The sequence below is a fragment of the Carcharodon carcharias genome, chromosome 11 (genome assembly GCF_017639515.1).
Source record: "Carcharodon carcharias isolate sCarCar2 chromosome 11, sCarCar2.pri, whole genome shotgun sequence".
Lineage (NCBI taxonomy): Eukaryota > Metazoa > Chordata > Chondrichthyes > Lamniformes > Lamnidae > Carcharodon > Carcharodon carcharias.
The window spans coordinates 70,201,070-70,228,963 of record NC_054477.1 but is presented as its reverse complement, the minus strand read 5'-3'; the positions used below and the strand labels follow the sequence as shown (position 1 = coordinate 70,228,963).

The following is a 27,894-nucleotide window of genomic DNA, read 5'->3' as shown; positions in this document are numbered from 1 at the left end:
GAGGGATGGGCAGGGGTGGAGGGTCCTAGATGGGTGTTGGTGTCGATGAGTTGTTGGAGCTTGCGTTCCTTAGCACTTGAGAGAAAGAGAAAAAGTTTCTTGTTGAGGCATCGGATGAGCTGAAGAATAAAATGAAACTGGGGGCACGCGCAGCTTTGAAAAAGGGTACGGCGGTGCTGCTGGAGGGAGAGGTCGAGTGTGTTCATATGGCGGTGCATGGCACTGAGTGTGGATTTCAGAATGTGATGGGAACAGCAGTCCGAGAAACGTTTTATGTCCCAGAGATACCTGTAATCCTGGGTGGGTTCGAAACATGAGGGGTGGAATTTCAGTTGAAATCCACGTGTGGTAAGTCGGAGACGGAGACAGTCACTGAGAAAGGAGATATGGCTGTGAAAGCGGGTTTTAGTAAACACCTTGTCAAACACCAGGAGGGAAATGGAAAGCAATGAAGGTGAGCAAGGCAAAAGAGAGGTACGGAAATCTTGTCGCAGAAAAGAACAGAACTTCTTCAACGAGGTAGGCATTTCTTGAAGAGCAGTGGCAGTCAATTAAACACAGAGATAAAAACAAAAAAACTGCGGATGCTGGAAATCCAAAACAAAAACAGAATTACCTGGAAAAACTCAGCAGGTCTGGCAGCATCGGCGGAGAAGAAAAGAGTTGACGTTTCGAGTCCTCATGACCCTTCGACAGAACTTGAGTTCGAGTCCAAGAAAGAGTTGAAATATAAGCTGATTTAAGGTGTGTGTGTGTGTGTGTGTGTGTGTGTGTGGGGGGGGGGGGGGGGGGGGGGGGGGGGGGGGTGCGGGGGGGCGGAGAGAGAGAGAGAGAGAAGTGGAGGGGGTTGGTGTGGTTGTAGGGACAAACAAGCAGTGATAGAAGCAGATCATCAAAAGATGTCAACAACAATAGAACAAAAGAACACATAGGTGTTAAAGTTGGTGATATTATCTAAACAAATGTGTTAATTAAGAATGGATGGTAGGGCACTCAAGGTATAGCTCTAGTGAGTCCAAGGATGAGCATGCAGGAGAACATTGAGGGGATAGACGCTGACCTGGGCAGTCTCCAGGGAGGCAGGGACACCAGCGAGGCTTTAATCCAATGAACCTTCAGCTAGCCCACCACTGACGGACCTCCAGCACACGCCAGGGCTGCAGGCTCCATACTCAATACCTGACAGCAACATCTGCCTGGTTAGGAACATTAACTATGTGCCTTGTCAATAAAGCTCAATGTCAAACAAGTCACTCATAACATCATGGGTTCCTGTCCACCTACAGAAGTAAGGAATCACCCTGAGCCATGTTCACAAATGAAGCAGTTAATAAGTGTATCCAAATAAACAGAAAAGAGACTTAATTCAAAGGCCTTGAGCTGCACACCAAATTATAATGAACTAATAGCTGGGCAACATAAAACCACCAGTGAGAAGCCTGTGGTGTGCCTAAGGTGCCTTAAGCTTAGGTTTTTGGGTGCTATGACTAGGTGCTCCCCCCTCACTGGCATTGGCATTTGAGACAGCCTGCTCACTCCGCTGTCCCTGTTGGCCTTGATGACCTTGGCAGACGTCCTCTAACCCATGGAGCCTTTGATGGCCTCGCCTGGGAGAGAGCAGCCAGTTCCACGGCTGGCATCTCCCAGTCACCGCAGCCTCATCAAAGCCCATGGTCATTGGCAAAGGGGCAGAGGAGCTGCTACCCTCATCCAGAGTGCCCTGAGTGGAGCCCGCAGAGATGGCAGGCAGCTTGTGCGCCGACGTGATGTCACTTCAGACGTCCCTGCTCACTGTTGATGGATGGACACCTAGCTGGGATACTTGGTGCCAAATCTATCTCCCACACTGACACTGACCAGCTGAGGTCAATGTCACTTATTTCTGTGCATTCAGATCACATGAAGTTTCCAGAATTTGCCAGCATGCAATCTGTGCATCAATAGGAATTGAAGAATAAAAGGATATGTCACTTCATCCTATGAGGATTCTGGTCCTTTGCTTTTTTCCAAAATAACTTTAATGAAGTGGGGACAGAATCTCCAAAGCTTTATTTCAGGCAAGTCAGGCAAACACAGATTTCTGAACAGCTCAGATTGAAAGTATCTGTAATCCTGAGCAGCTGTGATTAGCAGCTTCTATTATTTGGGTTTCTTGTTAATAAAGGGGTTTTTACTCACTGACTAATTGATTTTAATCATATCTTCAGCTAAAATATGTATTTTCTGAACCATTTTTCAGGCTTAAGAATTTTTTAAAATCTAAAACATAGCAATTACATTGATGACTTTTGAGGATTTCATAAGGTTATTACTATTCTTGATGGAAATTTATATTTATTAAAGACTTGCAGGGTATGAGTTTTAAATATGTGTCCAAAATGGGAACAAACATGGGTGGCCCACTTGAACCTGCTAACATGAGGTGTGCAGCGTTTTGAGGTGGGTGCCTCATTTCCATGATCAGGACATATTTTCAGTGCTACTTGTGTTAGCAAGTGGCATCTTGCTGATTGGGAGATGTTGAAAATGTGCTGGCGTTCCTCAACTTAGAGACAACCTATACCTCTTAAGGAGTGGGTGCCATTATTGAATGATGAATGGCAGAGTTACTGTTACAAGCAAAATGGTTGCTGCTGGAGAACCCCATTCGGAGATGTTGTTGAGGCTCCTTGCAGGTGGGTGCAGGTATCTGGACTGTAGCATGCAGCGGTAGTAGAGTACATCAATACCTGGAGATTGACAATAGCTTCCAATACCAGGTATTGGGCGAATGAATCATTCTTCACTGATACATGTGAAAGCGCAATAATGGTAACCAGGAGTCACCATCTGCACTCTTGGCCTTTGTGCACAATACCGGACCCTATATAAATTTGAAATAATTTTCAATGTACATCCGATATACAGCCACCAGAATAAAATCATGGATGTAAATGGTTGCTTCCATTTGTGCTCTTAAATTTGTGTCCTCCTAAACTTTTGCCCTTAAAAGTATTTTTTCAGAAAATCCTGGATTCTGGCAGCTTGAAACTTAATTTTTGTCATGCTGTGGAATTGAGTTACGTCAGACATTCACCTTTAATCACCATAGTAACAGGTGATTTACTGTATTAGGCAGCAGCGGTTGGCCAGTATCTTCCATATATCTTACAGCGATGTCAGCACGAAACAGAAGAGAACATTAATTCGAAGTTCCTCGACCCAGAGATCCAGACTCAGCAAAGCTGACTAATCTCCGTGTTTTAAGGATCAATCGGACCCTCTAGGAGTTCGCTGCTAACTTGTAGCAAATTTATATTGAAGAGACGATGAGTGTAAACTGGAGCTCTGGGTCCACTTCTGGACGTGCCTTGTCCCAGGAAGTGTCAAGTGGGATGTCCCAACCTGTGCTCACGGTGGTGGCAGTGTGTCTTGGCTTCATCATGGTCTTGGGGTTTCTCAACAACCTGTTGGTGCTCGTGATGTTCTGTAAGTTCAAGGCGTTGAGGTGCCCGATCAACATGTTGCTGATGAACATCAGTGTTAGCGATATGCTTGAGTGTGTTTTTGGGACGCCACTCAGTTTTGCTGCCAGTTTGGAGGGTCGATGGCTCGCAGGAGAGCAAGGTTGTAAATGGTATGGATTCGCAAACTCTCTTGGTAAGCCCTTGATATTTTAAAAGCAAATAAATCGACCCTTTTCGATTTTCTCATTGGTTTAGCTATCCAATGCTTCAATCTTGTTACAGAGTTGCATTATTATCAAATTGCGCTTTCACATGTATCAGTGAAGAATGATTCATTCGCCCAGAAATTAATGCTCAGTATTTGCTGGAAATTATTCTCCAGTTAATATAATCCTAAATAAATTAAACATCTGCTGCTTGGATTTTTTATAATTGGTTTATAAATCCATTTTTTAATAATAGTATATTGTACTATTTTTGGATTTCCTCAAATGTTTACAACAGTATTTGTTGTGGAAAAACTGAGTCGGTAACTGACTTGTGCAGAGTTCTCACATTCGAGAAATTGTTTTATTGAGGTTACCGGTTTGCTGATTACTACCTGTCTATTCCACTCCACACAGCCACATTGAGACATTTCTTCTCCATTTTTTTGATGCGTGTATCACTGTGGACATACATTATTGGTGGTGATTTTGTATGGTTAAGTTATAATACAACATCGAAGCTGAATAATAAGATAATTTGTGAGAATGTTCTCAACTTGGTTTATCTGCATGTGAGGGGAAATTCATTATGGTTTAGCTGTGGTATTATGAGTAATAACGCACAATAGCTTTTATTCCATGCAGTTTGTGACTATTGTGTGCCATCAAAAGAACAGAGCGTTGTCACGACTCACTGGGGATAGTGCTAATATCAAGCGTTAATGCTCCCAGAGCCGTGACAAATGTGCAAAAATTTGATCAGCCCATCTAACTGTTTAATTTAGGTTAACAGAATGCGAGCACCATGTTAAACTTAAAAGTAAGCAACTGTTTATTGAACAAACTGTCTTAATCAATGGCAAAAGAAATAAATACCAACGGCTAATTTCTAACTCTATAACCTAAACTCTACCCCTTCTTAAATCACTATACACACACATAAAAGAAACATAAGACACACAAAAATATGGATTTTAAGGGTGGGATAAGACAGTTCATTAGCACCAATTCTGGAATACAGGATTGGATGAGTTGATTTTGATCGATGTCTTCCAAATTCCTTTAAGTTCTTGTTGATAACATGAGGTGATCTTCCCAGCACTTTCAGTCCGTAGTTCATTAGTTGAGCACTTGCCTTTCAATGTCTCTAACAGTGATTTTCCCCTTTGCCTCTTGACATGGGTTTTCAGAGAGAAAGCAGGTTATAGAGATACGAGAAGAAAAGCCAGCTAGCTGTTATTGTGGAATTACTGGAATCTCTCACACACAGGAGAAATAGGTTTTAGGTCTTGTTCCTTTCAGGCTAGGAACTACTCAGCTCTGCTCCCACTTAAAACCTGGTCACCTGGTCTGGAGCCAATAAAAATGCTGTTGCCAGGCAGCTCCCCTGGTCCAGGACCCCCTTCTGGCACCATCTTGTCTTTCATTGACACTCTGTTCCAGGACTGCAACATTGTATATATCTCTTATCCAGTTCCAGTGGACATGTATTTCAACCTGCATCCATTGTAATTTTAATTCACAATCCAACAGAAAATACAAAGATATGTTCTTTACAGCAGTCCAACAGAAATAAAAAGATATGTTCCTTACAGCATTGTTTTCTTCTAGATTGCATTGAGGATTGATGGTAGCTTTCAAAAGGAAATTGAATATATTCTTGAAAAGAAGAAAAACATGCAGTGCATGGAATTGAGTACTGGAAATAATTCAAGAAGCTGGCACCTGCTCAATGGGCTGAATGGCTTCCTGCAATGATTCTTTAGTTAATGTTTATGTATTCAGTCAAGTAAAATATACATACACATTGCTTTACCTTGTCGATTGCAATACCTGGTCAAGTTTTGCAAGTGGAATCTTGAATGGAAGGTGGCTCAGCTGTAACAGGCCACAATGGGGGAGCCATTAGCTGTTGTTAAAAGAATTACAAAAGTTTATTGTACAAAATTCATAAGGACAAGACCACAGCATTTTCCTTTTATTACCTATTCCTGTTTATTATTATTCTGAGTTCTAACCTTAGCAACAACATTGTTTTCTAAATTGTTGACGATTGCATAGGATTACATAGGATATACAACAATGATTTGTATAGAAAACAAAAACAGAATTACCTGGAAAAACTCAGCAGGTCTGGCAGCATTGGCGGAGAAGAAAAGAGTTGATGTTTCGAGTCCTCATGACCCTTCAACAGAACTGATTGAATATTAGGAAAGGGGTCTGTTGAAGCATCATGAGGACTCGAAATGTCAACACTTTTCTTCTCCGCCGATGCTGCCAGACCTGCTGAGTTTTTCCAGGTAATTCTGTTTTCGTTTTGGATTTCCAGCATCCGCAGATTTTTGTTTTTAATGACTTACATAGCATCTTTAACATAAAATGTCCCAAGGTGCTTCACAGGACCATTATAAAACAAAGAATGACACCAAGCCATAAAGGATTTATTGTGTCAGATGACCAAAATATTTTGTGTTGGCCTGGTCAAAGAGGTTGGTTTTAAGGAGTATCTTAAAGGAAGAAAATGAGGTGGAGGGGTGTAGGGATGGTATTCCAGAGTTTGGAGCCTAGGCAACTAAAGGGACATCCAACAATGGTGGAAGAATTAATATCAGGCTTGCTCAAGAGGCTAGAATTAGAGCAGTGCAGATATCTTGGAGGGTTGCGAGGCTGGAGGAGATTAAAGAGAGGGTTTTAAAAATTAAGATGAAAATTTAAAGTTAAGATGTTGCTTGACCGGTGGCCAATGTAGGCCAGCAAGTACAGGATGATAGGGCAACAAGACTTGGTGCAAGTTAAGACATGGGCAGCAGGATTTTGGATGACCTCAGGTATGCAGAGGATACAATGTAGGAGAACAGTCAGAAGTGTGATGGGTGAGTCAAGCTTAGAGGTAACAAAGACATGGATGAGGATTTCAGCAACTTACGAGCTGAGACTTGCCGAAGTCAGGCAATGTTATGGATGTGGAAATAAGTGGTATTAGTGATGGCACAAATATGAGGTCAGAAGAAATGTTACACCAAGGCTGTGAACAGACTGGCTTAATTTCAAACTGTTGCCAGCGAGAGGGATGGAGTTAAGCCTCGTCCCATCTTTCCTCTTCTAAATTTATCATTGTAACCCTTCATTTCCTTCTCCCTCATGTTTGTCTAGCTTTCCCTGAAATGTATCTATACTATTTGGTTTAACCACTCCTTGTCAGAGCAAGTTTCACATTCTTACCGCTTTTTAGGTAAAGAAATTTGGATTTCTTGGTGGCTATCTTGTATTGATGAGCTCTAATCAGTATTTTCCCCACAAGAAGAAACATTCTCCCTGTATTCACTCTATCAAAACCTTTCAGAATTTTAAAGATCTCTATTTTTTCACCACTCAGCCTTTTTTTTAAGAGAAAAGAGACCCACCCTGTGAACCTTTTCCTCATATGCAAATCCACATATTTCTTGTATCATCCTTGCAAATCTTCTCTGCTCCCTCTCCAGTGCCTCAATATCCTTTCTGTAATATGACCACCAGAACTGCACATGTTACTTTAACCAAGATTTGATCCAGGTTTAACTACTTTTCAATCCTCTAGAAATAACGCCTGGAGCTTTGTTTGCTTTTTTTAATGGCCTTGGTAACCTATGGTGCAACTTTTAATGATTGATGTATTTGTACTCTAAGACCCTTTCATTCCTCTACCCAACCTAGACTTGTACGATCCAAGTACTAAGTGTCCTCTCCTATTCTTCCTACCAAAATGTACCACCTCACATTTATCTGTGTTGAACTTCATTTGCCGATTATTTGCCCATTCTACAAGTTTATTAATGTCCTCCTGTAATTTCTTGCAGTCTTCCCCAGTATTGACCATCTGCCCCAATTTGATGTCATCTGCAAATTTAGAAATTGTGTTATGCTTCAAATTGTTAATGTAAATTGTGAACAGCACAATTCCACATTCAAGCACTGTGAATAACCATCCTTTACTCCCACTTTCTGCTTTCTGTTTTGAAGCCAGCTAGCAACCTATCCTGCCACTTGTCCCCTGACTTCACATTCTCTGACTTTATTAATTAGCCTATTATGGCACACCTTTTTGAAGGCCTCTTGAAAATTCAGATAAATGACATTGACTGCATTACCATTGTCTACCTTCTCTGTTACCTCCTTAAACATTCACTAAGTTTAGTCAAGGATGGTTTTCCCTTTTGAAATCCATGCTGACTGCTCTTTATTATGTTCCTAATTTCTAGATGTCCTTCAGTTCTCACCTTTAGTAAGGATTTTATTATTTGGCTAGAATTACCTGACATGTTCTGCCCCTCTTCTTAAATACAAGAATTATTTTAGCTGTCTGCTAGTCTTCTGGCACTATGCCATTTCTAACAAATTTCTACACCATTTCAGTGCAAGAACCACTGCTGCTATTATTAAACATATGAATCTAATATCTTTTTCCTAGGTTCCAATAGAAAATGTGAATGCAATTCATCTGGACCATGACCTATATCCTATTTGAGTTTATTCAATATTTAGCTTATTTTAAATGCTGATTGCCCATCTCATAGTTCAATGTCATGTCAACTTGTTCTATCTCCCTGGCAAATACCAAAGAAAAATAATTATTTAATATTTCTGCCATCTCTGTAATGTAAGCTGTGGTATTAACCTGAATATCTATTAATGCTCCTATTCCCATCAAAACATTATTTTTTATTGATGTGTCTGTAAAATATTTTATAATTTTGTTGTATGCGCTTTGATAATTTAATTTCATGGTTCCTCTTTGCCTTCCTAATTTTTTTATGACCTCACTCCGAATCTTTTTTCCCCTCTTATCAATCACTCCTTCGCTGTCTGTATACTTAATCAATCACTCTTATCAATCGCTCCCTTGCTGTCTGTATACTTAATGTATTCCTCTTTCCTAACCCTCAATTGTTTCCTATGGCCAGATTCTTCGGGTCAACGAGCGGGGGTGGACCCTGCTCGTCGACATCTAAAATGACACGCAGTGACATTGGGCGTGCATCCCGACATCACTGTGCATCATTCAGACCTTCAGTTCTGTGGGCACGCAGATGACTCTGCTGCGCGCTCGCTGAACTATCAAAGGCCTATTAAGGCCATTTAAAAACTAATTAAAGTTATTAACTGAGCTGCCCGTCCAACCTTAAGGCTGGTGGACAGGCAAAGCACCCAGGCGGCCTTCACATTTATCAGGAAACCTCTTCCACAGGCGGGATGAAGTTTTATGAAAGGTTTATAAATTAAATAAATTTATTTATTGAAGTTAATTGACATGTCCCAGCTCATGTGACACTATCACATGAGGGGACATGTCTTAAGCATTTTTTTTTCTCTTTATTAAAATTTTTGAAAATCAAACTAATTTCCCTGAGGCAGCTCTGTGTCTCAGGAAGATTTCTGCGTTCTTTCGCCGGTGCGCGCACGCACACGAAAGAGCACTGGTGCCGACTCTCCCTCCTCCTCCCACTGGGCAGGGAATGCTGAGGATTTCTGGGTGCGCATCATGCTTTTAATCAGCAAATAATAGTTATCACAGGTCTGCTGATCTAACCATCTCCCCTTGATGTTCAATGACATGACCATCACTGAATCCTCCACTATCAATGTCCTGGGAGTTACCATTGATCAGAAACTTAACTGGATCAGCCATATAAATACAGTGGCTATAAGAGCAGGTCAGAGGCTGGGAATTTTGCAGCAAAGAGCTCACCTCCTGACTTCCTAAAACGTGTTGACAAGGCATGAGTCAGGAGTGTGATGGAATACACTCCACTTGCCTGGATGAGTACAGCTTCAACAACATTTAAGAAGCTCAACATTATCCAGGATAAAACAGCCCACTTGAGCAGCACACCACCCACCACGTTAAACATTCACTCCCCCCACCACCGATGTATGGAGGCAGCAGTGTGTACCATCTACAAGATCCACTGCAGGAAATCTTCAAGCTTCTTTTGACAGCACCTTCCAAATCCATGACCTCTACCCCTAGAATGAAAAGTCCAGCAGATGCATGGGAACACCTGCAAGTTCCCCCAGGCCACACATCATCCTGACTTGGAACTATATTGCTGCTCCTTCACCGTTGCTGGGTCAAAATCCTGGAACATTTCTCTTACAGCACTGTGGGTGTACCTATATCAGATGGACTGCAGCAGTTCAAGAAAGCAGCTCAGCACCTCCTTCTCACGGGCAATTAGTGATAGGTAACAAGTGTTGGCTAGCCAGTGACACCGACATCCTGTAAAAGACTTTTAAAAAATCAAACAGTAGTTATTATTCCACAAAATCCAAGTGAACAAGCATAAACATTATTCACTAATGACATTTTGGTTTAAATTTGCACACAGAAGAAAAGAATGAAACTTCTGTGTTCTTTTGAAGCTGTCAAAGTAAATGATAATTTCGGCTTCTGATCTCTAGATAATTGAGACAAACTCATGGTTTTTTTAAATGTTTCAGCAGAAACATGCTCCAATAAGCAGACAGGAAGTTCAGGCAAATGCTTTCAGGCTGAGAATGTATTGTACTATCAATTTGTGATTTTTCAAGATTGTATTAAGTGAATCACACACCAATTAGACAGTGCTGCTCTTTCTTTAAGTACCATATCACTGAGAGCAAGAATAGCACCTTCTGACTAGATATTGATTTACTTAATGCAATCTTATATATGTGACACTCAGTCGATGTTTTGAAAATTTGGCTGATTCACCTTCATGCATAATAAAAAGCTCAGAGCAGCTTCCAGTTTCATCTTTCATCTGCAAAAGATGACTCAGCTGGCTTGGCAATGTCATCCGACTCCCATCATTGCAGCCTGCCCATCAGGGCATATAGTGGATTCCTACTGGACTCCTCCTCTCTGAGTCTGCCTCACTTCTCCTCATCAACTCAGGTTTGTGTAATCAGAATTCATACTCCATTTCAAATTTTTCACCTTTTTCTTACTTCTCTCTCCCTATCTATTTCATTATCTCATTCCTCTGTCTAACTTCTCACTTTCTAAGCCAAACTTTCTTAGTTCTAAGGAAGAGAAGAGCCATACGACTCAAAATGTTAACTGTTTCTCTCTCCACAGATGCTGTCAGACCTGCTGAGTTTTTCCACCATTTTCTGTTTTTATTTCTTAGTTCTATTTCTTTTTCAATTCTGGCCACTTGCACTCCATCACTAACAGAACAGGTCCTTTCTTCCTCCAGCTCCAGGTACCTAGCCAATTCTTCCTTTTAGCTCCTGACCTTATGTTAATCCCCACATGCTCTTCTGCAGCCTATAAACTTTCTTTTCTCAACTGTTTCAAGTCTCTGGGTGTCAGATCCTCTCCTCCAACAAATGCTTGAGCCTTAAAGGTACTCATGTTGATTTCCCAATAAAATATAGCAAAAACAAGTGTGAAATTGTGTTTGTTTAATTGTTGGAAACAGATTTCCAAACATTTTAAAGTAATCACAAATATTCCTTACTAATTACTGCTTCCAGGTCAAAGGTTGCTATAATATTATTACCATTTAGGTTCTGTTTCACATAATTTACAGACTTTAGACTCTGGCAGGTCAATGGGTTAGCCATTTTAAAAAAAAATTACAATTAACATTGGCTCTGAAATAAACACCAGCTGTGAAAGCATTTGTCCTCTGGGGTCAGGAACCTGACATTGGGACCATTTCTATGTCCCTATCCTGCACTGGGGGAGAACAGGGGTTTAGTACTTCCAGAGCACGCTGGAGCGCTGCACCGGCACCTCCTACCAGGGCCCGGGAGAAGGGGGGTGCAGATGGTTCCAAACACCACGGCCCGGGGGCTAGGGGAACCCAGACTCAGTGTTTTAAATGGAGTTCACGTCATGCTGAGCAGCCAGAGCTAAGGACCTGACAGACCGGCTTAAAAAAAATAGAAACTTTCAGGCTGAGAGTTCTGATTTTTTGAAGCTGATATTTCAATTTCACTCATTGCTGTGCTGTTACTGGGGAGGTTGGGGACTGGGGAAGGGGAGTGTTGGGCTGGAGAAGTGGGGTTGGGGGTTGGAGATGGGGGGTTGAGGAATGTTGGGGAGAAAAGAGTTGGGGGATGGATAGGGTCTGGGTGTGGTTGGGGGGTATGGGATGGCGGATGGTTTGGGGGTGGGGTCTAGGGGTTGGGTGGAGTGTTTGGGAGGGTGAGTCTGAGGGTGGGAGAGGTTGTTGGAGGGAGGGGTGAGAAAGAAGTTGGTGGCAATGAAGGCACTAATATTTTTCACTTAAAAAGCAAAGCTTTACTGACTTTTGGGGACTCAAATGATTAATACATAAGAAAACAACAAAATAGTAGATGTAGAAATTATATGGTGAACGTTTTCTTAGAGTTCCGGCACCTCAAAATTTGGCACTACAGGCCCTGGAGGCGAAGTAGCCACAACCCCTGATTTTGGCAACAATGGGCTGCTATTTGGCTGGAGGGTGGGTTTGACAACCAATTAGTGTGATGGGTACAGGATGGATGCAGGGTTTCTAATGTGCAGGCCTCATTTAAAGGCCTCATGGCTTCCATTACTGAAGAAGCAGCAAGCACCAGGGCAACAGGGAAGAGGCAGAGGCCTGGCACCCTGCGCAGGACTGTTCATTCTTTACGGATGATGAGGTGCTTCTGGAAAAGGAAGGGGATGCTGTTCTCAATGGGTTGCAAGAGAAAGCCACCCATCCAAACAAAATAGACATGGCTGGAGGTGGCTGAAACCGTCAGCAGTGGGAATTTAGTGTGGAAGCACTGCGTACAGTTCTGCAACAGGTTTAATGACCTTCTTTGCTCTGGCGAGGTGTGTGCAAATCAAGACCCAGAAGACAAGTCTCTGGATATGCAATCTCCAACAGACACAGCAGCTGAGCAGCCTGAGGGCACATAGTGCACCTGAACGTGGGACTAATGTGTGCACAGGGTGATTAATGACTTATTGGCAATGTCCAGAGTTTTAATATAAAAGCAAAATACTGCGGATGCTGGAAATCTGAAACAAAAACAAAAAAAGCTGGAAAAACTCAGCAGGTTTGACAGCATCTGTGGAGAGGAATACAGTTAATGTTTCGAGTCTGTATGACTCTTCATCAGAACTAAGGAAAAATAGAAATGAGGTGAAATATAGGCTGAGGGGGGTGGGACAGGTACAGGTGGATAGAGGGCCAAGGATAGGTGGAGGCAAGGAAGAGATTGCCAAAGATATCATAGACAAAAGGACAAAAGGGTGTTGACGTTGGTGATATTAGCTATCGAATGTGCAGTACGAGCAAGGTACTGATAGCCCTAGTGGGGGTGGGGTGCGGGGAAGGGATCGAAATAGGCATAAAGGTGGAGATAAAACAATGGATGGAAATAAATTTAAAAATAATGGAAATAGGTGGGAAAAGAAAAATATATTTTAAAAATTATAAATTATTGGAAAAAGGGAGATCGGAAAGGGGGTGGGGATGAAAGAGGAGAGTTCATGATCTGAAGTTGTTGAACTCAATGTTAAGCCTGGCAGGCTGTAAAGTGCCTAGTCGGAAGATGAGGTGCTGTTCCTCCAGTTTGCATTGAGTTTCACTGGAACATTGCAGCAGGCCAAGGACGAATATGTGGGCATGAGAGTAGGGCGGTGTGTTGAAATGGCAAGCAACAGGGAGGTCTGGGTTATGCTTGTGGACAGACTGAAGGTGTTCTACAAAGCGGTCACCCAGTCTTTGTTTGGTCTCTCCAATGTAGAGGAGACTGCATTGGGAGCAGCGAATGCAGTAAACTAAATTGAGGGAAGTGCAAGTGAAGTGCTGCTTCACTTGAAAGGAGTGTTTGAGCCCTTGGCTGGTGAGGAGGGGGGGAAGGAAAAGGGCAGATGTTGCACCTTCTGCGGTTGCATGGGAGGGTGCAGTGGAAGGGGGTTGAAGTGTAAGGGGTGAAGGAGGAGTGGACCAGGGTGTCCCAGAGGGAACGATCCCTGCGGAATGCCGAAAGGGGGGAGGTGAAGGGAAGATGTGTTTGGTGGTGCCATCATACTGGCGTTGGCAGAAATGGTGGAGGATGATCCTTTGAATGCAGAGGCTGGTGGGATGATAAGTGAGGACAAGAGGGACCCTATCATGGTTCTGGGAGGGAGAGGAAGGTGTGAGGGCAGATGCGCGGGAGATGGGCCGGACATGGTTGAGGGCCCTGTCAACCACCGTGAGTGGAAAACCTCGGTTAAGGAAGAACGAAGACATGTCAGAGGAACTGTTTTAATGATGCTGAAGATCTGTCAGCACTGATCTATGCAGTTCCATATTTAAATGAGCCACTGGCCCTGGTCAGAGAGGTCAACAGTGCCTATCCCTCTCTCGTACTTACTCTTGGAAAAGGGGGCATGTAAGGTGAGGTGAGAGTGACTGCCCGTCAAGGCGGCATTTGACAGGGTGTGGCATCAAGGAGCCCTAGCAAAACTGGAGTCAATGGAATCAGTGGGAAAACTCTCCACTGGTTGGAGTCATGCCTAGCACAAAGGAACATGTTATGGTTCTTGGAAGTCAATCATCTCAGCTCCAGGACATCACTGCAGGAGTTCCTCAGGGTAGTGTCCTGGGCCCATCCATCTTCAGCTGCTTCATCAATGACCTTTCTTCCATCATAAGGTCAGAAGTGGGGATGTTCACTAATGATTGCACAATGTCGAGCACTATTCACAACTCCTCAGATACTGAAGCAGTCCATGTCCAAATGCAGTAAGACCTAGATAATATCCAGACAAGTGGCAAGTAACATTTGCACCACACAAGTGCCAGGCAATAACCACCTCCAACAAGAAAGAATCTAACCATCATCCCTTGGCATTATCATCACTGAAAACCCCACTATAAAAGTGCTGGGGGTTACCATTGACCAGAAAATGAGCTGGACTAACCATATAAATACAAGAGCAGATCAGAGGCTTGGAATTCTGCAGCGAGTAGCTTACCCCCTGACTCCCCAAAGCCTGTTCACCATCTACAATGCACAAGTCAGGAGTTTAATGGAATAGTCTCCACTCACCTGGATGACTGCAGCTCCAGCAACACTCAAGAACCTTGACACCATCTAGGACAAAGCAGTCTGCTTGATTGGCACCCCAACCACAAACATTCACTCCCTCCACCACTGACCAACAGTGGCAGCAGTGTGTACCATCTACAAGATGCACTGCAGGAACTCACCAAGCCTTCTTACACAGCACCTTCCAAATCCACTTCTATTGTCATCTAGAAGGACAAGGACAGCAGACAGATGGGAACACCACAACCTGGAAGTTCCCCTCCAAGTCACTCACCGTCCTGACTTGGAAATATATCGCAGTTCCTTCACTGTAACTGGGCCAAAATCCTGGAACTCCCTCCTTGACAGCACTATGGGTGTACTGCAGCAATTCAAGAAAACAGCTCACCACCTCCTTCTCAATTAGGGATGGGCAATAAATGCTGGCCTAGCCAGCGAAGCCCACATCCCATGAATTAATAAAAAAAAATGCTGCTTGCACTGGAGGACATGTTTCCAAGCTTGTCACCATGACTGCCATGGAGGAGGCAGCAACGGAAGTTGCCAGGGTGGCCCCACATGACCAAGTGGGAACAGAGAGATGGGCACACCTGGACAAGAGGGTGAAAAGATTTTCTGATCTTTAGCTGAAGGGGTGAAGGGCACTCCACCCCATCTGGCACATGCCAAAAGCTTAGCTGCATTGGGAAGCATCAGCATTGGAAAGACTTCTGATGACAAAAGCTGATTCTCATGTTCTCTTCTTGTGTCTCCCATAGGGTCAGTCATGGAGATTGAGTGCCAGAGTTCTGAAGAATCTGAGACAGCAGTGCTAGCATCATCACTTCCTAACAATGCACCCTCCACCAGCACATATATACTCACATCAATGGGTCCTTGCTTGCACTTAGGTAGGGTGGACTGTTTGAAAAACACCACATTAATGTGCAGAAAGAGATGAATCAGGTCAAGGCAGCTGTGGGAAGATCCCTTTAGAGAATGGAGTTCACATCAGCATGGCAGGAGCAAAGGTTTTCAGCAAGCCTGTTGCCAGAAATGGTACTGGAACGTGAAGCTTGAACTTTCAGCACACCCTTTGACCAGTACAAATTCCTGTGTCAACCTTTTGGCCTTAAAATGAGCCAGGATGTGTTTCAGCAGAAAATAGATGAGATATACAGAGGATATAAAAGAGCTGTCAGCATAGCTGATGATATCCAGATGAATGGTGTAGGTGAAAAAGATCATGACCACCATTTACATGAAACCATGAAGAGAGCCACAAAAGCTGGGATCAAGCTAAACACAGACAAATACATTATGAAGGACACAGAATGCCAGTTCTTCAGAACGGTGTACACACCTGATAAAGTCAAGTGAATCCTGAAAAAGTCACAGCACTCTCTGAGAGCTGGTGTGATCTCTTCCAGTGTTGGAATAGGGTAGTGATTCCTCTTTATTGGTTAGTTAAGATCTTTAAGATTCAGGCAAATTCTTAGCCATACATTTGACTTCTCTCTTACCTTGATGGAATTTACCCAACTGTAGACTCTGTGACTTTGATGAACACCTTCTTTTCTTCCATCTCTGAGATGGAAGCTCCAAGAGACAAGAAAGAGTTGAGAAGTTTCCTTGGTTTGATCCTGTGCATGAGTTATGTCATACCTCATATTTCAGAACACACAGCAAACCTATGAGAGCTGAAAAAAGATGTTGAGTACCATCTCTCCTCTGAGATTCAGCAAACTCAAAGAAGTAGTATGCAAGGAGACAAGTCTGTCATACTACAACAGAAAAAAACCTGTCACTCAGCAAGTAGATGCTTTTACAAAAAGATTGGGATTGGCCTTGGTACAAGAGGGAAGACTGCTTGTATTCACATCCAAAGCTCTGACATCAGCTGAGATCAGATAGATGAATATAGAAAGAAAGTTTTCTGGCTGTCGTGTATGGATATGAAAAATTCCATACATATCTCTATGGGAGAAAGTTCAGAGTGGAGAATGATCATCATCCACCGGAGCAGATCCATAAGAAAGATCTGTGTAGAGATCCAGAAAGCCTTCAGAGGTTACTCTTGAGGCTTCAGAGTTACCATTTTACTCTCATATATAAGCCAGGAAGAGAAATATTACTCACAGATGCCCTATCTCGGTTGTTGCTACAGGAGAGACATGTGATAAAAGATCTAGATACAAAGATCCATCATGCATACAGAAAACAGAGCCTGCAGAGCTGGTATGTTAGAGATGATATTCTGCTGATTGGATCCGGAAGTATCATACCCAAAATGGTGCTGGATTAACTTCTCCAGAAGTTACATGAAAGTCACGTAGGAAGTGAGAAGTGTAAGGTCAGAGCCAGATGAGCTGCATATTAGATAAGCATCTACCAAGAAATCGAAAGAATCGTATCTAAATGCAATGTATGCCAGAAGTACCGAAATACAGAGGAGAAAGAGGAGATGATAATTACTGAAGTACCACATAGACCATGAAATACTTTGGGACCGATTTTTTCATACACAATCAAGTTTGGTATCTCATAGTTGCAGGCTACTACACAAAGTTCACTTTTATCTGAAAGATGGAAGATTTGAGAGCTACAACAATCAGCAGTACAAGTTCTGTTCACTGAGGAAAGGATTCCTGAAAGAATAATATGTGACGAATGAACCCAATTCACCTCCAGAGAATTTAAGGAATTTGCTGAACTGTATGAATTCAACATCATCAACACATCACCACAATACCTAAGGGGACCTATGAGAAACCTCACAAAATGCTGAGAGACAAAGGAAGACCCAAATATTGCCTTATTGTCACTCCAATCTATACCTCTCAAGGTTGACATGAAATCGCCTGTACAGCTGTTGAATGGAAGGACATATGAGGCAACTCTGCCAAGCAAGATGCTTCTGCCCAGTGACCAGGAGGAAGTAAGACAACAACTCACTGATGCACTGGTAGAAGGAGGTCAACACTTCAACAAGCATGCTGAATTCCTGTCTGAATTGTTGAAAGGACAGACTGTACATGTACAGGATCCATTCATGAAAACCTGCAATGCAGCAAAAGTTGTTGGTGATGCTGAGAATCCAAGGTCACACATCATCGAGGCTGAAACTGGTAAGCAAATGAGAAGGAATAGAGTCCATTTTCAACCTACACCTGAGTCGGAAAAGCAAAAAGCATCAGCAGCAGCAACATCACTAACCAGCAGGACATCAGCTACATCACTAAGCGGCAGGACAGCTTCAACAGCATCACCAATAAGCAGTGCAACGTCAACACCGTCACCAGGACAACATTAGCTACATTAAGCCTGACTCCCATAACACCAGGAGCAACATGCACAACTTTGCCTGCGCAGCATACCAACTCATAAATGAGAGTGATGAGTGCCAAATCCATAAGATGGAAGCACAAAATCCTACCACCTAAGTGATACCATGAATAATACATTTAGAAAAAAAGCGAGCTATAAAAGGCTGTTAAGGTGTTCAGTTTATTTATAAAAGTCAATTGTTAACCTTCTTTAGAAAATAAGTTAACAATTGGAACACTTATATTGATATAGAGGCATTATATATTTTTTCAAGAAAGATATTCTGCTGGTTATTGTTATATTATTGGTAAAGAGCTAAGAACTATTTGTAATGTGAATATATATCCCAGATTGCCACATTCACTGTCGTACTGAAGTTGCGTGCTGAGTAACAGCTTATCAGGCTATCAGTCTACCAGCCACATGAAGAACGGTAAGAAATAGACTTGATGAAGCTCTAACATTTTGAATCTAAAATGTGACTATTTCTAACCAATGGGAACTGGAAGACATAGCACTGGTAGACTGCTGTTTTTGCCGCCTCTATAAAACTGGACTGCTCCTGATCCAGCGTGCAAACTACATGCTGCCATCAAAATTTCAAGCAGGCCCTTAATGAGCTGATAATAAGTTTGACAACAAGATTACTTACCAAAATTGGGTGGGTTATGGGGCCCATCTTCCCCCAGTCTGAACAAAATCACAGATGGCAGGAACTGGCACGCTGGCTGGTGGTGCTAATTTTCACACCCGCTCCCCTCTGAACTTACTCTCACCAGTGCGCACAGATCCTGCCCTGAATATGACAGCAGGAAAACGTGAGTAATTTTAACCCCTCAGAATAAGTGGGTTTGGGGCAGGTGGGAAGTTGAAATGTTAAAAATTTGAAATAGGAACCCAACTCACCTTCAACCCACCCATTTCCAGTTTGAGGTGAGACAAGAGATGGGGATCAATTACTCTCAACAGGTGGTTTGTTATTGAAAGTCATGTCTCCAATTTAACAGGATTTCTATTTTTAACCCATCTTGGGCAGTTTTCCTGAACCTTGTGAAGCTCAGCAAGTCAAAGGAGTTGAGAAGGGCCTGATCCATCAGTTAATTACAGGGCACAATTTCAAAATTTGCAGATGACACAAAACTTGGAAGAGTTGCAAATTTTGAGGAAGGTAGCAATAGACTTCAAGAGGACATTGACAAGCTGGTGGAATGGGCATTTTGGTAGGAGGAAAGAGGAGAGGCAATGTAAAATATAGGGCATAATTCCAAAAGGGGATTCAGGATCAGGGAAACCTGCGGATATATGTGTACAAATCCTTGAAGGCAGCAGGGCGGGTTGAGAAAGTTAAAAAGGTATATGGGACATGGGGTTTTATAAATTGAGATATAGGGAGGAATTTAAAATGTAGTGAGCCATCCAAAACCTCAGTGGGAACAGAAGATCCTGCTGGTGGAAGGGGCCACAAAATTCTTCCTATAGAATACAAAAGCAAGGAAGTTATAATGAACCTTTATAACCCTCTGCTTTGGCCTCAGCTGGAGTATTGTGCCCAATTCTGGGTACTATTTTAGGAAGGACGTGAACGCTTTAGGGAGAAAGACACTTACGAGAATGGTTCCAGGAATGAAGGATTCTGGTTGTGTGGATAGATTGGAGAATCTGGGGTGGCTCCCCTTAGAGAAGAGAAGGTTGAGAGGAATTTGGGACTGACAGAGTAAAAATTACAATTCTAACAAGCCTGTTCATCTATACTGTTACAGTATTGAGCAGTGGATGAACATGATCACTACAGAATAGCTAGAAAATGTGTAATTCTGTACAGCTAATCTACATTTCAGAGCATACAATTAATTCTAATCATTTTCCAGGCTGAAAATACCCTTTAAATTAAGATGTAATTCCAGTATAATGGTGAAAAATTGTTTTGTAGTACAATCAAAATACAGAACAAGTAATTGCAGGGTGTTTTTTATTAGAGTTTAACGTGTAGAAATGAATGTTGACAATAATAATGGACAAGTGTTTCGCATATTTGTACAATGTTCCTTATTTTAATGTAGCATTAACCTAATTACTTTAAATAGGTTAATACCTCTGCTAAAATATGAGTGCGTTAAGCTTTAATTCACTGACCACGAGATCAGATCTCAACAGTCATCTTACGTGTTAACTGTATTGAGTACTATTCTGATATTTTTGGAGTAGGCTTATAAAATCTGAACAGTAGCACTTGCATAAGTTTTACCTCGTTGTAGGGTTCTCTCCTCTGTGCCAGGATTGGAGGCAGAGGTGACTGCTGGATATAAGGCTTTGTGGGTAATGTCCAAAAACAATCATGAGGCCCCCAGTCTCAAGGATCCACTGGAGATCTATGGAAATAAAGGTAACATAAACATTTTTAGGCTTCCCCAGCGATATAGTTTGCTCCTCTCATGTTTTCCATTTTTTTGTAGGGCTGGACACAAAAGCTGGTCAACTTCTTCTGTATGTGGGCACCAAGCCATCAAAGGTGAAGGAAAATGGGGTCAATGGAGTTCCACCCCGTCCACCCCCACTTTATGGAAAGTTCCTGGGCAATGGAAAGGGGACAGAGGTCAGATGTACAAGGTCTCTACCTCTTTCTCCTTTGTTTTGAGAACTGAATATTCCATAGGCCATTAAGAGAAGAAAAGCTATCTCATTATCCCTTCTCCTTTTCTCCTCATTGATATCTTCCTGCTCAGTGGAATTTTTATAGAGTCATTGGGCTTGAGTCCCCATCCCACTGACAAAAATTTTCCCTGCAGCCATTTAACACGTAGAGGTTAATTTCCTTGAGTCGAGACTTGTGCTCCCATCTGGGGAGGAGACCCTGCCCCTGAGATCCACCCCTAATCAAATGGCTGGCAGCTCTCTAATCCCAGCACCACTGGGAGTGATGGCCTCTGCTGAGATGGCATTCAGTCCCGATGTTGAGGAGTTGGAGGCAGAGCCTTAGCTAGAGTGTGACGTAAGTGAGTGGGTGGTCATGCTAGGGCCAAGCTGGCAGGCCCTGGAAAGGGGGGTGAGGAGTGTTGGGGGTCAGGGTGGGCAGACCAAGAGGATAGGGGAACTGGGGTGGGGGTGGGGGGAAGGTGGGGCACAGTGCAGGAAGACCTGCAGGGTACCCTCTGATAGGCCCAGAGGGCAGGCTAACGAGGCACACGCCATCTTGTCTGCCATCAGACCACACAGGCAAAGCTGCTGGGCTGGGAGCTTGGCATGGGACTGTACTGAGACTAGTTAAATTCCAGGGGCAACAGGATGAACCCTTAAGTGGGCATTGATTGTCCACGGAAGGCCCTCAATTGTCTCACAGGCAACCCCTTGCCACTTGTAAAATTGCAGCAGGGGCAGGCTGGCATGGTAATTCATGGGTACTCCTCCACATGTAGACCTACCACCTGGAGGTGGTAAAATTCAGCCCATAGCCATTATGCCACAGAAGGAAGCCATTTGTCCCATGGCGTGCATTCCGGCTTACATTCCAGGCCCATTCACCTCTTTCTCGATGGCCCTGCAAATTTATTTACTTCAACTGACCATCTAATATACTTTTGAAATCATTCATCATCTCCCTGTCATGTGCCCAGCTGCAACAGAGCCCACGTCTAGTATAATACAGGAAGCCTTTGCTTAAGAACAGAGTAAATGACATGGAGTCCAATCCTACTGCGTACCGCTTCTACAGAGTACTAACCTCAGAGTTTAGTGAATGAGGGAATTTTGTGAAATGAGAGAATGGGTGCTATTCTGATATTTTAATAAAGGGAGTGGTCCGGGAGAGGGAGCAGGCGACAATGAGACCTAGGAGCTGAGATCTAAAGACATTCATTAAAATTATTAATAAACAAGATACTAACTGGATTCTAAAGGAAGGGGATGAATTTAATGCTGCCCCCATTGGCGTACTTGAAGGTGGGGCACTTAAAATGAAGCAGGTGGTCAGCCAGCCACCTTCCTGTCCATCCCCCACATGTTCCACATATTATGCAGGGCGAGTAAGGCATCAGGCAGCCTAGCCATCTTTAGGCCGAATGAAAACCTTAAGTGGACAGTTGACTGCTATTTAACAGCCTCATTCTGCCTCCGCTGCAATACTTCAGGCTGTGGGGGAAGTGGAAGGAAGGCAAGCAGCCCAGAATCTTTTGTCAGCGCAGGCTGCTGTGTGGCAGGAATAAGGGGTTACATTGTTTAGGGGGTCCCCTGTGCCTATCGGAGCCAACACCCCCAAAATGGTACCCACCCTTTGTCCCTCCCCCCTGGTTTCTCTAACCTGACACCCACACCTCCTGACACCTCTCGCTAGGGTCTTCCAGCTGTGCCCGCCCAAAATCCTTGGACTTACCAGAAGACCAGGAGACATCTTCAGTTCTTTTTGGGGACTGTTGTAGTCCCAACAGTGGCCACTACTGTTTTCTGGTGCTGCCGGGGTTATCAGATTGGCTGGCAGCTCTCTAGGGTGGGGCTCCCTATCCCTGAGGAGTGGGAGTCCCACTCTGCACTAATCAAGCCTGCCCCCTGCGTATTATTGCTGCGGGGCAGCCATATTTCTTGTTGGAGAGGTGCCAACCGACTTTTGAATTGATGGGGCTGGTGAGGGTAATCTGTCCTCTGTAAAATCCACCTGAGGGAATAGATTTTTTTCGATTATGGATGGGCAGCTTAGACCTGCTGCTTGCAGTTCCTGTGCCATGTGGAACTTCAGGACACTTCATTGGAAGATTTTTAGCCCTCGATGTGGGTGGGCATGGAGATGGGTTGTTGCAAAAATTCAGGCTGCCAACTGGCATGCCAGCCCCGACTCCATCCTGCCTCAGGCCAAGATTATGACAAGTTTAGATAAGGTAGACAAACAAAAGCTCTTCTTATTAGCTAGTCATACAAGGACTAGAGGACACATTTAAAGTTTTCGGCAAGAGGTACAGGAAGATGTGAGGGACAATATTTTTACGCAGCAACTAGTAATTACCTGAACAAGGGTGATAGAAATGAAGGTGTTCAGTGATTCCCAAAGTAAATTGAATAGGAATTTGAGGGAAATAAACATGTAGAGTTATGGGGATAGGTTGGGAAAATGGGTCTGGATTGCTGTACAGAGAACCAGCATGTACTCAATGAGCCAACCTCTCTTGTGCCATGACTCTATGATTCAAGAAAAGTTCTTCCTTCTTCCTTCATAAGTATTTATTGACCACTTTCATCCAATTTGTGATTTAAAAAAATCTCTGCACCTCATAGCTATGATACATTAAAAAGCATGTGTATAATTCCCTGCAAATGTTACATTTACTTCCTGCAGCACCTTTGGAATACTACTTTATCTTTCAGACTTTGTCGATAGAAGCTTGTTGTTATGAAACAATGTGTCTCCTGAATCAGTATGGACATTGCGAGTGCTATTTATATTTAGTGGCAATGTATCTTTTTCTTTCAGGTATAGTCTCTCTTATGTCACTATGCTTCCTTTCCTACGACCGGAGTTGTACAGTGACGAAGTGTACCAAGGGTGCCTCTAATTATCAGAAGGCGTGGTTGGAAGTTGGCCTCACCTGGTTGTACTCATTTCTTTGGACTATGCCCCCTCTCTTTGGCTGGAATGCATATGGCCCTGAGGGGACAGGAATCACTTGCTCCGTTCACTGGAAAGCCCACACCAGGGGTGGAATGTCCTATGCCATTTGTCTGTTCATCTTTTGCCTGGTTCTCCCCATCTTTATCATAGTCTGCTGCTATGGACGGATCCTTTATAAGATAAAACAGGTGAGTAGGCTGTTGCTATGCAAGATAAAGTAACAATCCACTAGTCAGTGCAGTCAAATTTCTAGGATAACCTGTTTAGGATGAAGAGCAAAAAGCCTCCAGAATAAAATGAATAGAGTTAAATCCTGGACTTGTTAGCTGTTGACAGCAATGATTTGCTAGTGTGTGATTTGTTAATATCATCCAAGACTTCCTGGAAGGATCTAATTTTGTTCTTTTGATGGAAATGGTCTTCAGGTCTTCAGCAGTAGCTAACATAATTCCTTGCAGAGAGGCCGGATAAATGACAAATGAAATCCAATATAGTGAAGTGTGAGGTGGTTCATTTTAGTGCCAATAAGGAGGCCACTTCTTGTAAAGTAAGAAATTAACTAAGCTGGAGGATCAAAGGGATACATAATTCGTTTAAAATAGCAACTAAAGTTGATAAAGCCATAATGAGTGCTTTTCTGGAGGAATACAATATGCATTGTATACACAGGGATGCATTATTAAATTTATATTGAACCCTGGTTATATTACATTTGTAATACTGTACACATCTTTCATCTCCAAACTGATGATCATATCAACACTTATAAAGTGGCAGTGTTTTTAGAGGTTGGGTTTGGGCAAGAATTGTGGGAAATTGTTTGAAGATCTAGGCCACACTCACCCTTCTCCATTTATAAGTATTGGGGCAGGCACTAGAATAAGTGGTACTGTTTTAAGAGCGTTAAATTTGGTGCAATATTTTGGGTCAATTTTGCAGTGGGAAGCCATATCAACCCCTTTTACTGCCCCAACACTGTCCACAAACAGGCACCATATAAAAGGAATATATAACCCAGGGAGTCTCCACCAGAGCAAAAAATGAAACAACAGCAAGGTGGATGTTTTTGAAGTTTTTTTTTCGTTTTAAGGTAGATGTAAATAATATTTTCTGTTGTAAATATTCTTCTTCCCTGCACTTGGAGATAAAAAGAAAATAATTGTGTAGTGCATAGAGACAGGCGTTGATCGATTTGTGTAAGTCCAATGAAAAATAGAAGGAATTTCACTTAATCATACCAACTGAAACTTCAAACCATCATTTAAGTACTTCAGTAAAATAAAGATTTTCTGGAGGAAGGCACTTCAGAGGCTGTTAAATTAAAAGGTGGGAGCTCAGCAGTGTAGTATAAGAGTACCTAGCATAGTAAGGGTTAATGTGGGCCGAACTCCGCAGCCGAGCGGGCCCCGCTGCCATTTTAAGTGGGCAGCCCAATTAAGGCCCACCCAACGGGCTGCCCGATGGGAAGCGCTATGTGCTTCCTGTGCGGGGGGGAGGGATTCCCCAACTGTTAAAGTGCGCTCTTTCTGCATGCGTGCAAAAGAACGCACTGCTCCCTGAGACTAAGTGCTGTCTCAGGGAGAGCACTGAAAGGTTTGTAAACTTAAAAAACAAAAAAAACAAAAAAATTACTAACATGTCCCTCTCATGTCACATAAGATGGGACATGTTAATAAATATGACATAAACTTTATTAAAGATTTTTTAAATGAAAATGAAACCTCGCTGGGGCTCCTGGCCTGCCCACCAGCCTTAAGGTTGGATGGGCAGATCCTTTAATTGCCTTAATTATCCTGTCAATGGCCTCAATTGGCCATTGACAGGTCGGTGGGTGGACAGCTGATTTTGCTGTCCGCCCGCCTTACTGAATATTTAAATGGGGCGCGATGATGTCAGGGGTTCCTCTCGACGTCATCCCGCGTCATTTTCCCTTTTGGCAAGTGGGCCCCTCCCCCAAATCGCCCACAGGAAAATTCTGGCTTTAACGTTCAAAGCATACAAGAATCAGAACCTCTTTGTGGGACCTACTGAACAACATGCAACTTACAACAAGCAGCTCTTTTGTCCAATCTTTGCATATATGTCATGCTCTATACTGGTCCAAGACCTAACTTACTCGATCATTTCATTGTACATTATTCATCCCCAGATATAGATATTTTAGGAGTAATTTGAGTCCACTTGCCCTTTCTCCCCAATACAATAACAGCAAGATCAAGGATTAAAGACTATAGCTTTTTATTTAGCATTGTTAGGATTTTTAAGGTAAGAACCACGTTGAGCTATGTGCTGCATCGTGGTGTTTGCCCCTTGTTATCCAATTGTGACTTTGAAAAACACTCAATATCATTTAAATGCATAAACTTAAGGGGCTGTATTATATGTGGTTGGGGGAGTGTACTGCTCAATAACAGGCTTCGTGTGGCCTTGAGGAGGTGAGGGTGGGAACAACTCAGCAACTCTAGCAGCCCCAGCAGTGCCAAAATGTATTAGTGGGCGCTGCCGGGGCTGCAAGTAAGCCCCACGATGAAGATGACATGGCCTCCGGAACGAGGCTGAGTCCAGGTCTCTGGACAGGGAGGGATAGGAGAGCCTAGGGAGTGGGTTAATGGGGCGGGTTTTGGTGGCCAGGTGGGATGTGACAAAGGGGGATGTTGTCATATACCTTTAAGAGGTATCAGCATGACACCACTAGAAGAGAAATGTGTATTATGATCCAGTCTTAGGGAGGAATCATTCCAAAACAGCATTAAGTGCGTTAGCGGGTGGGAAAAAGAATGTTTTACCCATCAGCCGTATTGTCCCAACCCCGCCTCATTAATCATGCATTCCTGGGAAACATGCCGTTTTGATGGTGGGTGGGTTGTCATTTGCCCGCCATGCCATCACCTCACCACTTCCTCACTCCAAGTGCTGTATTTAAAGTGAGGCACCTCTCTCAGAGCTATCAGTCTAAGACTGCTGCACAGAAGACATAGCCCCGAAAGGCAAGAAGACTGCAGCACACCACACCGGTTTAGTGATGCGTCCCTCAAACGCCTTTTGGTTGCCGTGGAGCCTGCTGTGATGTTTTCTACTCCTGCCCTGGCCACAGGAGGTCCAGCAGTCTCACCACGCCAGCTTGGTAGGCGATGGCAGTGGTGATCAGTGCCAGTGCAGCACAGAAGAGGTTCGCCATGCAATGCAGAAAGAGAATGAATGATCTCATCCGTGCCGTCAGGGTAAGGCAATCATCTTATCACTGTACTCTCACACACTCACAAGCCCACCACACATTCACTGGCATCTCACTCACTGCCAGCTCAAGAGACATCATCACTTACTCACACACAACCTCACATCTCCATCTGGCCTCATGTCCTCTGGAGGCTGCCTCCTCAGCCCTCACCATCTTGAGGCAACTTGCACAGATCAACATGTATCCCCACACACACCCTGGGATACCCCCCTTCCCCAGTACAGCCCTCGCCCTGCAGCCTCTTCCCTTGCCTAAAGGCCACACCTCCCCCTTCCCTAAGCAAGCCCTAGCCCTGCAGCCATTGAAAAGCCACCACTACCTTATGGTAGGTAGAGGTCTGTCTGTGAGCCCCCGTAAAGGTGATGTGATGCTGTCTGGGAAGCCTGGCGCTGATGACTGCGAGTTCTGCCTGAAGAAAAGTAGGCAAACAAACCTCAAAGTCCCAAGCAAAGTGCAGCTTGTCGGGTGCACGTTGCTTATGTGGCAGGAACTGCAGCCCGCCATTGACAGGGAGAGCGGATGATTGCAAACTGGTTTCACAACGTCGTGAAACTGATTTTTGGACTTCTCGCTATATTTTCCGCTCACACTGCCAAACATCCCCGCTGCCAAATGGCATTCTGCACGTAGGGCAGAATTTTCTGCCTTTCGGGTGGGCGGGCCCAACCCAATCTCCAGCTGGCGGGGAGCCGATCCCTGCAGGAGAAGCGGGCCCTGTCGCCATTTTACGTGGACGGGCCAATTAAGGCCCACCCAGCATGACGTCCGCCGGGAAGCGCTATGTGATTCCTGTTCGGGCGGGGGGGGGGGATTCCCCAAAAGTGAGAGTGTGCTCTTTCACACATGCGCACAAAACAGGGCACATCTCCCTGAGGCTAAGTGCTGCCTCAGGGAGATTGCTGACAGTTCTAAAAACATTAAAAATAGAGAAAAAAAATCCTTAACATGTCCCCCTCATGTGACATGAGATGGGACATGTTCATAATTTACACTAAAACTTTGTTAAACTTTTTAATTCCCTACATGAAACCTCATCCTGCCAGTGGATGAGGTTTCATGTTTTTTCTATTCCCCGCTGGGGCT

At 43.6% G+C, this 27,894-nt stretch overlaps 1 protein-coding gene across 1 annotated transcript in view; it reads left to right on the top strand.

The window, feature by feature from the left end:
• Positions 1–3,374: 3,374 nt before the first annotated feature.
• Positions 3,375–27,894, top strand: part of LOC121283890 (opsin-3-like) — a 42,009-nt gene continuing 17,489 nt past the window's right edge. The window contains exons 1-3 of the mRNA XM_041198692.1: positions 3,375–3,639; positions 23,436–23,765; positions 24,664–24,669. Of these exons, the coding sequence (XP_041054626.1) occupies positions 3,375–3,639; positions 23,436–23,765; positions 24,664–24,669 (601 nt within the window). The remainder of the gene's footprint in view (positions 3,640–23,435; positions 23,766–24,663; positions 24,670–27,894) is intronic.